Source organism: Agelaius tricolor, unplaced genomic scaffold (genome assembly GCF_023055355.1).
Source record: "Agelaius tricolor isolate 1412-34295 unplaced genomic scaffold, bAgeTri1.0.p SCAF_3, whole genome shotgun sequence".
Classification (NCBI taxonomy): Eukaryota; Metazoa; Chordata; class Aves; order Passeriformes; family Icteridae; genus Agelaius; species Agelaius tricolor.
This window is the reverse complement of record NW_027269263.1, coordinates 48,113,547-48,129,850: the sequence shown is the minus strand read 5'-3', so window position 1 is coordinate 48,129,850 and position 16,304 is coordinate 48,113,547. Positions and strand designations below refer to the sequence as shown.

The window sequence follows — 16,304 nt, the reverse complement described above, 5'->3', positions numbered from 1 at the left end:
TAATGGGTTTTACACTACTAATGACAATTTGTGTTGAATCAGGTCTGTGACTTGCTGGTCTACAGATCATTTCATCGCTGCAGTTAAAAGTGTACAGGGAAGGACAAGGCTCCCCTACTGAGAAAAAATCCAGTTTGAAATGTTGTTGCCATTAGCTGAAATGAAAGGCTATGAGACATTTTGATAGTATTTTTACATCGTCAAATAACGTTTACATAATTTACATTTTTATATTTATTTACAATATCTATATTGGCTTCATGTACTAAGTAAAACTAACTTTTTTGTGAAGCTTCTGATCAAGGCTGCGCAAAGAATTTTACAAATTGCACAGAAGTCTTCTGTTGGAAAGGTGCAGCATCACTACCCCTCCACTAAGTTCTCTTGCTGTGATGATGTATGGCAGGTGTTTCATGTCAGTGAAAGCACCTTGGAAGAGGTATTTAAGAGGACTGTTCACATTTCCAGCTCCAAGAAATGCATTAAAAACAACATTGTGACCTGTATTCTAAATTTGCAGTCCAACTTCACCAGATATGACATGGAATGCTTGACTTTTCAGCCATTGATGCAATTCAGTGTATTGCATTACTATTTGTAGTAAACTTACAAAAAGTTGAGCCAAGATTGAGGAGTTGTAATGACCCTTCCCTTTCCCATTTAATATTGAAGATGACATTCATTGAAGCTCAAATAATGCCTATACTTGTCTTGGTGCTCTGAGTAAGAACTATGTTTTGTACCTCTCTGAATTTTTAATATTTCTTCCTGTAACAACCGATCCGGTATATCTAGAGAACTTAACTGTCTAACTGAGAACTCCAGGGCTTTGACCTAGACTGTACAATATGAGATTAATAGCATCAGCAGCATAGCCATTATAACTCTCATTTGAATTTGTTACATGCATGGTTCTCTTTCTTCAAAGATGGTTCATACGCAGTATAATTCTGTAAATAATTATTATTGCTTCTGCTTCACTTTAAAGCATATTTGGACCTCTAAAATATGATAATTTCAGCATCTTAGATCAAGACAATTTTAATTCAAAAATGTTCTCAGAATTACAAGCTTAAAATTTTCAGTGTTTCAACTTTTCTGTTGACAAAGTTCTCATTTATATTAAATAGACTGATGATAGGAGGTGTTACTGTAGCAGTCACAGACTCTTCTCTCCTATTCCAGGCTTATGCTGGGTTTCATGGTTAGCTGTGCTTTCTTGTCAATGTGGCTCAGCAACACCTCTGCTGCTGCCATGGTGATGCCAATCGTAGAAGCTGTAGCTCAGCAGATCATCAGAGCTGAAGCAGAAGCTGATGAGCTGGAGATGTCCTACTCTAATGGCTCCATCAACCCAGCCCTGGAGCTGGACGGTAGGCACGCTGCAGTTGTGGCTTTGCCACCCTCACTGGGCAGGAAGGAGCACAGCAAGTACCCTGAAATGCCAGAGGAGAACTGGCATCTTCTCGTGCTTCACTGTGAGACTTCTCTTGGGTCACTGTGTGTGACCTCTCTCATGATCACAAAGATTAATAAAAACTGAACTGGTGCAGAAGGCGGCAGCTGGATAAGAAGAGGGGAGACAGGAAGGGGCTGGCTTATCAGCCTCTCTTATCATCTATAAGATGGCTGGAAGGAAATACATGTTAGCTTAAATGTTAGCACAGGAAAAGAGCTCTTTAAGCTATAGGGTAATGTTGGAAGAACAACTGAATCTAAACTGATTACCTTCACAGTTGGATTGTAAATTAGGAATATTTCTCCTCATGAGAAGATTCAGATTCTGAGGAACAGAAGTCATGAAGGAGTAGGGCACAAATCAACTGTTTCTGAGATTGGTGCTTGCAAATGTCTTGATGGGATGATGTGAAGTAAGTGCATGGGCTGAGAGGTTGATGGAGCCTTTCCAGTTTTACTCCCTTCAATGCTTTTCTGTCTTTGCATCACTGTCTTACAGAAAATATAGGAGTACATGAAAACCCAGATTGGAAAGAGAAAGAAAAACCAATAAATGGGTAATTGTTATTTATTTAGTAAGTTCTGTTCTAAGAATTAATCTAAATAGAATATCTGTTTGCTACAATACATGCCTTTGTTTTTCCAGATATAACAACAATGTGGGTAGTACTGTATGCACAGTTGAAAAGGAAAATGAAAAAGGAAATGAACAGGTACTTAAAGTGTCTTTTTATTATGCAGTGAAGCTTAGTTTTAACCTAAATTGCACTTCTATGCCACACCTAAAAACGCACAGGTTTGTGCCATTTAATGAAGCTGGATACATGTGAATAAAAAATATACCTGTAGTTAGACACACGTACACACTTTGCTTGCTATTTCATTACTGGTTTTGTCCTCCCATTTTGCACAAGTTAAAGCAACCTCACCAGAGTACAAACTCTATATCAGGTGTGTGTGTATGTATCAGTCTATACAGAGGCAGTTCTGTAAAGACTAAGATCAGGGAAGGGACTTCAGGATTTGACTCTGCCTCCTTTTCCTTTGCATGAATAATTGCATTACCAGTGTAACTGTGAACCAAGCCACACTGCAGACAACTATATTGCCAGTAAATTGTCTATCTCTTCTGAGATATCCTCAAATTCTATTTTTGTGCCTGATGATGTGCCCTTCTTATATATTAATTAGTGTATATATTTTCTAAGCAGAACCTACCACCTGCTGAAGCACAGAGAAAAAGCAGAAAGGACAAATACAGTGGGATTTTCAAAGTGATGTGTTTATGTGTGGCTTATTCTGCTACCATTGGAGGACTCACCACAATCACAGGAACATCGACTAATCTGATTTTTACTGAGCACTTCAATTCGTAAGAGACTATATTACATTATTTGTACTCTTCTTAGTCCAGAAGTTTAACTTTCTTGAGCTCTTACATGGCTCCCCTAAAACGCATTAGAAACCTTGCCCTTTGATTTGATATTATTTGATTCTATTGCTTTTCCTAATTTTTTTTTTTTACTGAGATAAAATGAAATTGCAGGTTTGTATTTGCCTTACATGGGGAAAGTCTGTAAGTGACCTGCCAACACATGCAACAAAATGACCATTGCTTGGTTAAGTAGTACTTTACAAAGTAGTACTTTACAATTTCAGTAGCTGCATGGAAAAAGATATTTTCTTAGAAGGAAAGCAATACTTGGCATGAACAGAACAATCGCTATCTAAAGATCTGTTATTAATTTTTAAGTACAGCAGGAAATAAGTTCAGACTGCTTAGCAAATAGCATCAGGAGACTTTCAAGAGGCTAAGCACTGTTGAAATGAGAAATCTGGGTCCATTAATCAACAAAAAAGGCAGATAATTTCAAGGCAGTCTGAAACTTTGCATTCAATGGAGCAATGTTTTAAGTTTTCCAAAGCATTTTCTAATATTCATTTTCTTTTTTAAGTAGAACTGCTTTGAAAAGAAAATTGGCAAATTTCATTCTAAACCCCTTGGAATCCAATAGTTCTTGCTGATCATTTTTTTTCTTCCACAAACTACCATTGTCAGTAATAGTCCTACTTGAATTCTTAAATAAAACAAAATAAAGCAAAATCCTTTTTTGTCCTCCATCCGCTGTTTTGTATTGCACATGACAAAATTGTTGAATACCAGTTATTGATAGCATTTGTAGAGTTTGTCTGTGAAGAGTTTACTGTCATCGGCACTAGATCACTGTAGAAAGAGGATTGTTAAAATCAATCACACTTGTACGTTTCCCAGAGGAAATAGATCTAGAAAATAAATCAGTGTGTCCTGCCCATCCTTGCTTCAGGCAAGACCTGTAGTAGATAATCCAACAATAGCAGATAATCCAACCAGACATATGTAATAGATTATTTTTAAAAAAAATTTAAACTGATCATCCATTCTACCTGAGGGATATTTGCTCTGGAGATGAAGAATACCTAACTTCAATTTTCAGATTACTAGAAATACTTACACAAATATTGATCCCTGTACAACTCAAATAGTGCAAGTAAAAAACTAAACAATAGAATTTTCAGTGTTGCTTCCACTGTTGTCTTCTATATCCATTGGAGCTTTTTCATTTGAGTATATTTTCTTGTGCTAAATTCTCATCTCAAAAAATTCCTTTCTTTCAAGTTCTTTTTCTTTATAGTCCTAACAGCCCTTAGGCTGTGCATGGCCCTCCCTCGCTTACTGAACTCACTTTAGACACCTCAGTCCATGTCAGATCCCCAGACCTGTTGCTGATCCATTGCCCAAATAACTGGCACAGCCAGTTCCTGTAGTGGTCACGGTGACCAGGAAGAGGATGGGAGGGTGAGGCAAGAGGATACCACAGGCCACCTCATGCTGAAGTCTGCTGCCAGCCAGAAATATTCTCCTGCAGAAGTGCTTTCTGGTAATTCTCTGAAGTCTTCATTCCTTTGCAAAGGTGAACTAAACATTTTTTTGCTTTCATCCAGACGTTACCCAGGTTGCCAGTGCATCAATTTTGGATCCTGGTTTATCCTTTCCATCCCCATTGCAGTTATTATTCTGCTGCTCTCCTGGCTCTGGCTCCAGTGGCTTTTCCTTGGGTTTGAGTAAGTGAACAGTATTATCAATACAACTAAAGGTTATTCATATAAAATGTTATTTTTACCAGGAATAAAGATTTCATCTTAGTTTAATAAATATTGAGCCTTTTCCTTAGGTTCAATAGGAAGAAAATGCAGCAACAGTGATTTTGTGACCTTGATTAGTATGGCTCAATCTCCAGATGGACAAGAACTTTCTAAAATACGAATCCTGGACTATTCAGCCCAGTGTGAAAAGTCCATACCACAAATGGACTCACTCCTTTATAATATACACGCATAGTCATTAGTAAGTGCATGTGTGCAAGACAAAAGAATACTGAAATCATATAATTTTTTTTTTTACTGGAAGAGTCATAGGAATACATCCTTTATTGGAGTGAGGCATTGGTTTGAATACTTGAACAATGTCTGTTATAAACTAGATGACTGTATTTGTAAATGTGAGGTAAGAAACTTCTGCTTTTCCTAAATCTGCATGTGGTGGTATGGTAGGGTCTGCGTTTCTCCACATAGCTTGGGTTTCTATGGTTTTGGAGAGGACAATACGTCTTTTGGGATGATTCTTCAAAGCCTTTTTCTCCCTCCCATAGGAGAGACACCAATCTTCCAAAATTACATGGCTACTTGTGGTGCAAGACATGAAAATTGAGACTAGTTTTAAGCAGACAGAATCATCCCATGCTTACCACTCTACATGTGAACATTTATAGTTTCATTTTTCTTGATTGTTTTGATAATGTTCTTTTTTACTTTGTATAAGAGACTTATCCAAGAATGAAAACCTGGCTCGTAGCAAATACCCTGCTGATCAATATGTAAGCTATTTGTGTAAGAAAAACTTTTTCATTCAAAAACAAAGTAAAGCAAAGCCATAGACTTAAGGAGACTCTCATTAAAGAGAGTTATATATTTGATTCTTTCAATTAGTTCACATGGTTAAAGTTTCATCCTTCCTGGCCAAATGAGCTGGTCAATAACAGAACACATTTTGTTGCTGCCTCTGTCACTTTCCCACTGGGCATTGTCAATGAATTCCAATATGCTTGGTGTGTGATAACTAAATGGGAGATACTGCATTGTAAAGTGACAAATATACATTTGTCAAGTGCTATTGGTAACTGGAAAGGTTGGACAGTTTTTTTCTGTATACACTAATATCTCATCATTAAACATTGCTGCTTTACATTCCAGTTTAAAAAACATGTTCACGTGTGGCAAGAAGAAAACAGCTAGAGAAGAGGCCTCATCACAGGTGATTCAGGAGGAGTACAAGAAACTTGGACCAATTAGGTATTTCAAACTATAAATCTGCAAACAAGAGCAGGTAAATCTAAATGTCAATTCAGGAAAATTTATAATTCATTCTACTTCTGCTATAGCTACCCAGAAACTGTTACACTTGTCCTGTTCATTCTAATGACCCTCCTGTGGTTCACCAGAGATCCTGGCTTCATCCCAGGATGGTCTTCACTTTTCCCAAAGTAAGTGGTCTCTTATAATAAACCAAAAAAAACTGTACTCTACCTTAACTATATACCTTCTTTTCTTACCAATTTTCAAAAATTAAAATACTTTCAATATGCCAGGCCAAACTTGTTGCAAACCTTTGTAGTGTATACAGATAAACACCAGCAACTTCACATATATATGTGAGAAATAGCTGAAATGTGTAAAACCTGTTATAGGATAAATTAAAGTGCCTCCTAAGAGGGATTGTTACTAGATTTTTGGCTTAATATGGTGAGGGAGAATGCATAACAATTGATGCCAAAGTACCCCACTTCCTCATCAAGAAATTCAAAGAATAAATCTGGTTAGGATTTTTTTATCTACTTCCCTTAGTGACAGCACACTTATATGCATACAGGCAAGCATCCCCTGCTTTCACAGCTGAAATTAATGATATAAATTACTGTCCATTCATACATAACTCCCTGAAAGTCATAGTTTAACTGAATACCAAAAAGTCAAGAACTATTGTAGGGGTTTTTTGTCTTGTGCTGCAACTTTTCCAGGATCATCTGGATTTCTTTCCCTAAGTAATCAGTCAGTCTTACAGGAACTTATATTACCATGATATCTCCTTTTCTCTTGCTGCAATTACTGGAATTACAGTTCTGTTTTTCTGAGATAGAGCTTCAAGTTTTGCTCTGGAGTGGTGGGAAGTAGTTGCAGTATTGGGAGAGGTTGGCCTTAATGCTGTTTAAGTCCTTATGGGTTTAACATTTATTACTGGCTATCCCAAAGGCCAGTTCTAGACTAGAAGGGTAATTTTCCATTTTGTTTTCCTGTGTGTTTGTGATAAATGACATGTGAACACACATACCTCATGCCTTCTCTCTTTAAGTATATTTCCACCACTTACACACTTTCCCAGCGCTCTTCCAGAAAGTCTGGGAGTTGTCACAAGAAATAATTGTAGCACTTTGAAGATTTAAAGTGTAACACAAAATTATTTTGCACAAAAAATACCATTAAAAAGTATATTAAAAACTAAGATTGTTTTAAAATTATTTACTTTTAATCATCGTAAAAAATTGAAAAGTAACACTTGTTTTTCTCTTACAAGAACAGCAGAGATGATGATCACTGTCTCATATGAAACACTACACTCTTGAAAGGGTTTTGGAGTGGTGACCTAATTAAACGATCAGCTAGCTTAGTAATCAGGCTGGGTTGGCTTTACTTCCTTCTTCCTATTAACACCCAGAGCTCACCCAGCATTGTTTAAAGAGCTACATATTAAACTGAAATACAAGGCACTCTAAAAAACCTTTCAAATATGTGACTTAGGGTTCAAATAACTTTTTTTTCATCCAGAGAGCTACATATTCCTATTTGAAGCTGGTTATCATTGTCTGAGGATTTTGTTCATTGGTAGAGAAAAACAGAACATTCGCAAAAATGAGCAGGGTTACAGGTTCTGCACAGGGATGTTACTTTGTGGATGCCCTCTAATGCTGCCCTTGGAAGGAACTGCAAGCATGTATCACAGCACATTAGGCCAAATTATGTTGTAAATTGGGTGAGCTAACCTGAAGAGAAACAAAGCTTTCCTTATGAACTTTAAGAGGAAAGAAAGCATTTCTTACTATTCATACCCTGACTATTTCTAGATAGCTTTAATTTATCAATCAATTATATTAACAGGCACAAAACCAGTAAATTATATTAATACTTTCAGAGCAACAAAACTTCTCAGGGAAAATAAAGGAGCGGGGCATAGGATCGGCACGGGTACAGCTGTGAGCAAGGCATATTCTTAGAGGTAAAACCCAAACCAAACAAGAGCAACAACAAAGAAATCTGAGGGAAAAAACCCTCAGATCTTAGGAACTGTATTTCTGACCCTGTGGTGTCCAAGAGGCTTGTAGCAGTGCACTGAACTGCAGATTACATCTCTTACACACTTGTTCCCTAAGGCCTCTGCATATAAAATGGCTTTGGACTTAAGTACAGAGATAGGGATATGCATAACTTCTTTATGTTACAGGAAACACCTATAAGGAAATATTCTCCACCCTTACAGAAATCTGATAGCACTTGTTTTCCACAGGGTTTTATCCCACAGTCTCAAGAAGGCCTAAGGGAATTTCTGCCACCTGAAAAGAGCTTCTACCTTATGAAAAGCCATAATGTTGCTCTGAGACTAGTGAGTGCATCCTATTAGGTGGGAATTGCACTACCCTCATGGTCTTAAACTAGAAAGGTCTGTCTGATCCTTTATTCTAGCATGCTGAAGATCAAAAGAGTTACACTGTTCTGTGTGTTAAACCTAGTAGAAATTTACTTTACAGAACCTGAATTTCCAGAAAGAAACCAGGCTTGATGTTAGGGTGGCAAAGCCCAGGTTCCTCAAATTTTGGAATTTGCTAATTTCCTTGATAGTCATGTCTGTTGTCAAACTGAAAAAAGACAAACTAACATACTGCTTTCTGTTGGGATATGCTTCCAGATATCTATTTTTGTCTTTCTCTGTTGGATTAAAAAAATCTTCTGTGCTTTAAAAGTATATGTATCTTGTGATTTTATCACCTTATAAGCTTTGCTTGATGAACTAAATTAAATGCTTAAATCTTTGTTTCAAAGAAAATTTCCCATCACTGTCACCATCCACGTTCATGTTATCAGACCCCATGTTATCGTCATGTTACTGAGTACCCCTTTAATATGCAAACACTGATACTTTTGAAATCCCAGCAGAAATACCACTATTTATTTATGCTACTTTCATACTTCTTAAGAGCTGCTTTTTGTCCTGTCAGCAAATTTTTAATCCACATTTCTGCTGTAGAAGTATTGAGTAGAGCCCATTATTTCCAGCTTTATCAGATGCCTTTCAAAAATACATTACCTCTACCAGTTTATTTTTCTTAAGAAAAAAATGTATATTTATTAAAGATTAATCCTTCCTTTGGTGTCCCGCCCTGCACCCTTCTGTGAACGGATGGCAGGATGTTTTAATAAATATTGTATAACACTACAGAGAGCAGCACAGGGTAAAAATGCCTGTTTCCTCCCCATCTGTTGACAGCACATGATCACACATCATTTCTGCCACAGCAGTTTCCTTCTATGTCCTGGTCTGATTCCAGGCTGTCAGGTATTAGCTTCAATTAGAGCAGTTCCAGGTTGGCCTTTGGCCTTTGGGTTTATGAGCCTCATAAGAAACAGAAAGTTCAACACTGACCTGCAGCTGATTACAGCTGATGTAGGCAAGGTAGGCTTCCCTCACTCTTCCACAGATTATTGCCTGGATGTACTGTATTTTTTTCTTCATGATTTATTGCTTTCTTTACTTCTAATATAAGACCACTGGGTCTTTTTGTCCACATCTTCTCTACAATGATCCCGTTTGGAGTCATTTTGAGATCTCTTGAATCAACAGGTTTTTTGCTTGTAGCACAATCAGATTTAAAGTCTCATAAGCAAGTAGATGTTATATATGCAGTTGTATTACAACTTGGATAAATAGGCTTTAAACAACCATTTATCTCAAAATTTGATAATGATTGAAAAGCTTCTGTTTGGAATGACATAGTGTGTGTGTCCTCATAATAATTTGACTGGTGGTAGGATATGTGTGTGTCCCAAGCAGGTTTTTTGAGAATGGTGTTTTGCATCAGGAATACTGAGTTTGTGAGCAAAAAGTTGCACTCCCTAGTTCAACTAGAGTAAGTGCAGAGTCCTGCACCTGGGGAGGAACAGTCCTGTAGGAAGGGGGCTGCAGGGTCACCTTGACAATGTTTAAAACTACATGAGAGAGAGCAAAGAGGAGAGAGTCAGGCTCTCCTTAGTGGGGCTCAATGACAGGCTGAGAGACAATGGGCACAAAATTAAACTTACAGGTTGCCTCCTGAACAGCAGGAGATGTTTTTTTACCTGTGATAGTGACCCAGAGGGGTTTTTGATTTTCCATCCTTGGAGATATTAAAAAACTGTCTGAACATAGTCCTGGGCAGCTGGCTCTGAGTGACCCTGCCTGAGCAGAGGGGGTTGGACCAAGCAACCTCCTGAGATCCCTTTCAAACTCAACCATTAAATGAAAATGGAGCTGCCTAGAGGAAAGTGACAGCATGAATTGTTTCTGTATCTAGATCTCACTTTCCTCCAAAACTTCTAGCAAGCCTTAAAAGAATGTAGGATAGGATCCAAGAGGAAGAGATTTTATATCTCTAGACCTGATGCATCTGGTCCTAGGTTAAAGATGATATACAAGCAGAACTTCCTGCCTTAAGAAACCAGAAAGATATAGTAACTTTTTTTTTCAAAATGTATTTTCTATGCAGGCAGAGACTAGGAAGCAGGAGGCAGAAAATTTTAGAGAATCACTTCAACTTCTGGGGCATCTTCATTTTGTGACAGTTTTAGCTAAAATTATGCTGGTTTTGGTGTAAGTCAGGTATACATATTAAAGTTTTTTTGAATTTCACCTAACAAAGCAAAGGATTAGATATTTGTAGCATATAAGTGAGAGAACTGTTTTTTGCTTTCAGTGAGAAGCTCTGGTTCAGTACAAACATTAAGCTGCTGGGAAGATCTGACGGGAAGTTATTATTGGACCTACTGTAGCTGAATATTTAGAAAGCATATGGTCTGAGGCTGAGAGAACAAATATATTGGTGTGTTGGTTCAGAAAATCATACAGAAGAACTTGCAGAAAATAGAAAAAAAAACAAGGTTAAGAAAATGTTTGCTTAGCTTTCTTCAGTAAAATTTCTATTCATTTTAATGGCCATCTTGACTGAAATAAGACAGACTGGGATATGTCATTAGCTAACATTGATTAACAGGCTTGTATGTGTTAAAATGGCCTTACAGCTCAGCTTGGCACCTTGCCTGATCTTGGAGCTACTCTTTACAAGTTAGAAGGATATCGAAGCAGTTTAAGACACAGTAGTGCAAACAGTTCTGAGGTACTGGAAATGACCAAAACAAACACGACCCTTGTGACTGTGACCCTAGTAATAACAGCCATAGGAGGATGATAATAAAGTTCTGCTGCTTTTCCTCAGCTAGAAAATGCCCTTTGTTGGTATGCACTGTGTTTTTTAAGGCCTCTTAAATGGAATCTACTGCAGAGCATATTAAAATTTTTAAATTTATCATTAAACTGTGAAAACTAGTTATCTAAGCATCAGCTACTTCTGAATATCCCCCTCCATCAGCTTATTTCTGTATGGCAAAATAACACATGCTTACTCAAGACGCTTATTTAGGAATTTATAGGGCCTGCACCAAAAATTTCTATGGATCTGAGGAGCTGACCTTGATTATCTGCCAGATGCCCACCCAACAACTTTGTCACTGCCTCTCCGCAATAGTAAAGGGGATAAAATAAGGTCAAAAAGCTTTTGGGTCAGGATAAAAACAGGGATAAATGATTGCTTATCAGTTACCATTGTGGGCAGACTTGATATGGGAAAAATTAATTTAACTGCCAATTAAAAATAATTTTAAAACTAAAGCACTTTCCCCTCATCCTCTTTTTTCCAGGCTCAACCTGACTCCTCTACCTCTTTTCACCACACCTAATGGTGCAAGGGATAAGGAATAGATGGTTATGGTCAGTCCACAGCAGACTTTGGACTTTCCTGCTACTCTATCCTCTTCCTCTCTCCTCCCCTCCTTCTCCTGACTATATATATTTATGTGTTTTTTTTCTTGTTGACTTCTCCATAGATATAAAAGCTATATTACGGATTCAACAGCTGCCTTAGTGATAGGCCTCCTGTTCTTTATTATTCCAGCAAAAACATTGCCTAGGACATCGAATGGAGAAAACAGTTGAGTACATTTTGATGTCGATTTTACTACAATAATGTATCTAAGATGCTACTGTAAATGTAACTTATTGCACTGGTTAGAGGAATGTGTTTAAATACTCATGCTGAAGTCTTAATAGAGGGTATAAAGCACTGGGGTGTAAAGCATCCCTGGCCTGGAAGTCAGTGCCAACAATTATTCAATGTGAGCAGCAGGAGCTAGTGCTGTGCAGGAAGCTGCTACCTGTACCCATGGACACCAATGGAAACCACCTGCCAATTCACTGCAATGGGCTTTGAAATGGGCTGCATGGAGCAGGGCTAGGCTCATGTTTTGAAAATGTTACTGCTTGATTAGGGTACCCTATAAAACCCAAAATTGTACATTAATTCATTATCATGTAATTTTTCCTCTTCAAAATGGATTTTTTGTTTAAAGTACACATCTGGCTCATCCTCTTTATGCATTTACTTGTGCTGCTGAAAAGAATGGGATCTAGGGGTTCACAGAGAACGGAAGGTGTCTTGGTTTGGAAAGATAGGTGTGTGCTATTGAAGGCAGGAGCCTCCCTTGAAATAGATAATATAAACCCTCTCCCTCCAAATTGTTGTAAATTTGAAATTAACCGGGGCTCTCAGACAAATATATGGGAGCAGGAGTAAGAGTTCTTTATTAGGGAAGAAAATAAAAAAAATGCAGAAAATAAACAGTGCAGTAAACTAAAACCACACTGACAGATTCAGAACACAACCTGACATCCTGTTGGTCAGGATGTTGGTAGCAGTCCAATTGGAATTGTGGCTGCAGTCCTCCTGGAGTGTCAAGTGTGGTTCTGTTGATCCAGTAGTCTTCCTCTGAACATCCAGCAGAAGAGGCAGCTGTTCCTCTGGGAAATCCAGTGGAGAAAGCCATGCTGGTGTTCCAGAGCCTCAAGATTATATCCGGGTAGGAATGCTTGGCTCCTCCCTCTGGGCGGAGCATCTCACAGTGGGATGCTGTAGTTCTTATCAGTCATGCACTGACATTCAGTAGCCTGTTATCAGCAGATGTCTTCCCAGAGGGAGGAGTGGTTGCAGAAGAGATAAGGAAAACTGCCCACTTAACAGAGGACAACTGCCATACAGATGGCAAATAGAATACAATTTGCTTGGCAAGCCAGGACAGAAGGTCAGAACAGCATTGGCTCAGCAATCTGCCTGAATAGTGAAGTTTTACTGAGTAAATAAAACCCATTGGTATCCTACAGCTCTCTTCCACATAGGAAGGAGGGGAAAGGGACCAGTGCTCCACTGGTGGTAACCATCACAGCTCTAATGTTTCCAAGCCATGACAGTTTTCCCCAGTTAAAGATCTGTACCAGGAAGTGCAGGTTGTTTCTGTCAGAGACCTTGTTCATGTTACAATGATGAGCTTTTAGTCTTTGAATTTTTCACAAGTACTTCCTCAGGGAGATTATTTCAAGAGCTTGTCAATATGTTTTTAAATGCTGGTTGGGGGGTTATATATATATATTTTTTTTTTTTTTCCCTCTAGCTGTTTCTGGTTACATTCCACTGATTACTTGGAAGGAATTTCAGTCATGCATGCCCTGGGAAATAGCTATTCTTGTTGGTGGCGGGTTTGCTCTGGCAGACGGCTGCGAGGTAATGCAATTTATAGAAGTACTGAACAAATAACGTGACCCAATCAAGAGCAATTCAGACATGCAGGGAATTCACAGTTATTCTCTTGTTTTAGCAAGTTATTCTGTAGCAACATTGAACAGGATAAATGTGATGAATATTCAAGATGTTCAGAAAGCAGGTTTAGAGAAAAAGAAGTTTCCTATGTCTTCCAAGACCATGCATAGTGATGACTACTGTTTCTTATTTAATGTAGATCTGATGGGGGCAGGGGTTGTGACAACACACTGTTTCCAAAGCCTTAATGTCAGTGAGATAACTCCCATGTGGAGTCTAATGGCGACTCCAGTAAATCAAACAGCTTTGGACCTAGACTCTGGTTATGAAGCCTAATATATTCATATTACCATTTTCTAATTAAGACTCCTCAAACCATCTCAGAGATGCAAATATAAATAAATGGAATATAGCTTGCATGGGCTCCTATAGAGCACCACTGAATTAGAAAAAAGGTCTTAAAAACACATGGTAGAAATATGGAAAATATTTCAGATTTTTCTTTTACCTAAATACTTCACTATTAGCAGATAAGTTCTGTTTATATACCATTTAAAAAATTTTCCTTTCAGTGACTTGCTAAACATAATCATGTTCTCACATTCCTAATGCAGGTTTCAAAACTTTCTGAGTGGGTAGCAAGTAAATTGACACCTCTAGGATCATTACCTTTGTGGCTGATTATCCTGATATCCTGCCTTATTGTCACTACAGTAACAGAAGTAGCCAGCAATCCAGCTACAATTACAATCTTTTTGCCCATACTATCTCCTTTGGTGAGTAAAACAAGTTTATTTTTAATCAGAATCTACTCTATCACCTATGTAGTAATGCAGCTGCTCAAAGAAGCGGTTTTAAAAAGTCTCAATAAAATACTTCATGGAGGTTTTTTGCTGTCCTGTATTGTGTACTGTATATTTGGTTGCTTTAGGTGGTTTTACCAGAAGATGCTGAAAAATTAGTAAAATTAGATAAAAGTTCATTTTATGGATTAAACCCAGATGGCAATCAAGCCATAGGCAGCTGCTCACTCACTCCCACACCAGAGGGGTCCTGGACAGAATTAGAAGGGGAAAAGTTAGAAAATTCATGGGTTCAGATGAAGACAATTTAACAGGGAAAGCAAAAGCTCCATGTGTAAACAAAGCAAAACAAGTAATTAATTCACTGCTTCCCCTGGGCAAGCTGCTGTTCAGCCATCTCCAGGAGAGCAGGGCCCCATCACACATGACAGTAACTTGAGGTAAGAAATGCCACCACACCAAACTCCCCCTGCTTTATATACTGAGCATGATGCCATATGGTATGGAATATCCCTTGGAAGCTGGGGTCAGCTGTCCTGACCATGTCTCCTGCCAATTCCACCCCAGCTTCTCATCACTGTGGCAGTGAGAAAAATAGGAAAGGCCTCTGCTCTGTCTAAGTACTGCTCAGCCAGGAGAAAACAACCCTATATTGTCAACACTGTGTTCAGCATAAATCCAAAACATACAAGCCACTGTGAAGAAAATTACCTCAGAAAATTCCAGTACAGTTCAACATGTGAAAATTGATGCTTTTATTACTATTTGTGAATATTTGAAGCTCTTAAAAGGACAGTTCTCTTAGGGTTTCTTCCAGACTGCATCTTCTGCAAAAATGGTTAACACTCCAGGTTGTCACAAAGAGAAGAGAGGGCTAATAGATGTGCTTTGTAATTCACATTTCTTCTGTCCTTAGATCAATTATTTTCTTTCTTCTCATCATCTTTATCAAAACATCTGATTCTTTTTTCTTCAAAAGTTCTTGTCTTCGCGTTCTTCAAAAGTTCTTGTCTCCTCCTGGCCAGCCTTGACACATACTAATGCCTTTTTCTTTCAAAGAAATGTTACTCCTCTTTTCACAGAATTACAGAATCAATTAGGTTGGAAAAGATTAGTGAGACAATATGTCCAATCTTTGACTGATGACCACTTTGCCAAATAACCATGACACTAGGTGCTCCATCCAATTGTTTTTTGGACACTTCCACAAATGATGACTCCACCATCTCCATGGGAGTCTATTCCAATGTTTAACAAACCATTCACTAAAGAAATTCTTCCTGATGTCCAACCTGAACCTCCTCTGGTGCAGTTTGAGGCCATTTCCTCTTGTCCTATTGCTAGTTGTCTGGGAGAAGAGACTGATGCCCACCACCCTCCTTTCAGGGAGTTGTAGAGAGTGATAAGGTCTTTCCTGAGATGCCTTTCCCCAGGCTGACTACCCCCAGCCCCTTCAGCTACTCTTTATAAGGACTTGTGCTCCCAGCCCTTCCCCAGCTCCATTGCCTTCTTCTGGACACACTCCAGCCCCTCAATGTCTTTCTTGTAGTGAGGGGTCCAGAGCTGGACTCAGCACTCAAAGTGCGGCCACAACAGTGCTGAGTACAGGGGACAAACACTGCCTGGTCCTGCTGGCCACACTGTTGCTGATACAGGCCAGGATGGCTACAGCCTTCTTGGCCACCTGTGCACACACTGGATCATGTTCATGTCCCATCAACCAACACAGCCACTCCTTTTTCACCAGGAACTTTTGCAGCCCGTCTGCCCCCAGCCTGTGGTACTGCCTGCAATTGTTGTGACCCTAGGGCACAACCTAGCATTTAGTCTTGTTAAACCTTATCAATCCAGTCTGTCCAGATCCTCTGCAGAGCCTTCCTACTCTCCAGCTGATCAACACCCCCCAATGTAGTGTCATTCACACCTTTACTGAGAGTACACGCAACCCCTTCATCTGGATCATCAGTAATGTACTATATACAAATTCAGCTTTATCATC

At 38.7% G+C, this 16,304-nt stretch overlaps 1 protein-coding gene and 1 long non-coding RNA gene across 6 annotated transcripts in view; one reads left to right on the top strand and one right to left on the bottom strand.

The window, feature by feature from the left end:
- LOC139588421 (uncharacterized) overlaps window positions 1–16,304 on the bottom strand; it is a 43,120-nt gene that overhangs the window by 13,102 nt on the left and 13,714 nt on the right. The gene's annotated exons all lie outside the window — the stretch shown is intronic.
- SLC13A1 (solute carrier family 13 member 1) overlaps window positions 1–16,304 on the top strand; it is a 51,556-nt gene that overhangs the window by 30,227 nt on the left and 5,025 nt on the right. For 4 of the 5 annotated variants that reach the window (XM_071423762.1, XM_071423764.1, XM_071423763.1 and 1 more), the window contains 10 exons: window positions 1,186–1,373; window positions 1,958–2,015; window positions 2,105–2,171; window positions 2,667–2,830; window positions 4,441–4,560; window positions 5,749–5,847; window positions 5,937–6,038; window positions 11,740–11,843; window positions 13,357–13,466; window positions 14,117–14,278. In XM_071423762.1, coding sequence (XP_071279863.1) covers window positions 1,186–1,373; window positions 1,958–2,015; window positions 2,105–2,171; window positions 2,667–2,830; window positions 4,441–4,560; window positions 5,749–5,847; window positions 5,937–6,038; window positions 11,740–11,843; window positions 13,357–13,466; window positions 14,117–14,278 — 1,174 coding nt within the window. The remainder of the gene's footprint in view (window positions 1–1,185; window positions 1,374–1,957; window positions 2,016–2,104; window positions 2,172–2,666; window positions 2,831–4,440; window positions 4,561–5,748; window positions 5,848–5,936; window positions 6,039–11,739; window positions 11,844–13,356; window positions 13,467–14,116; window positions 14,279–16,304) is intronic. The other variant, XM_071423765.1, reaches the window with a different exon arrangement.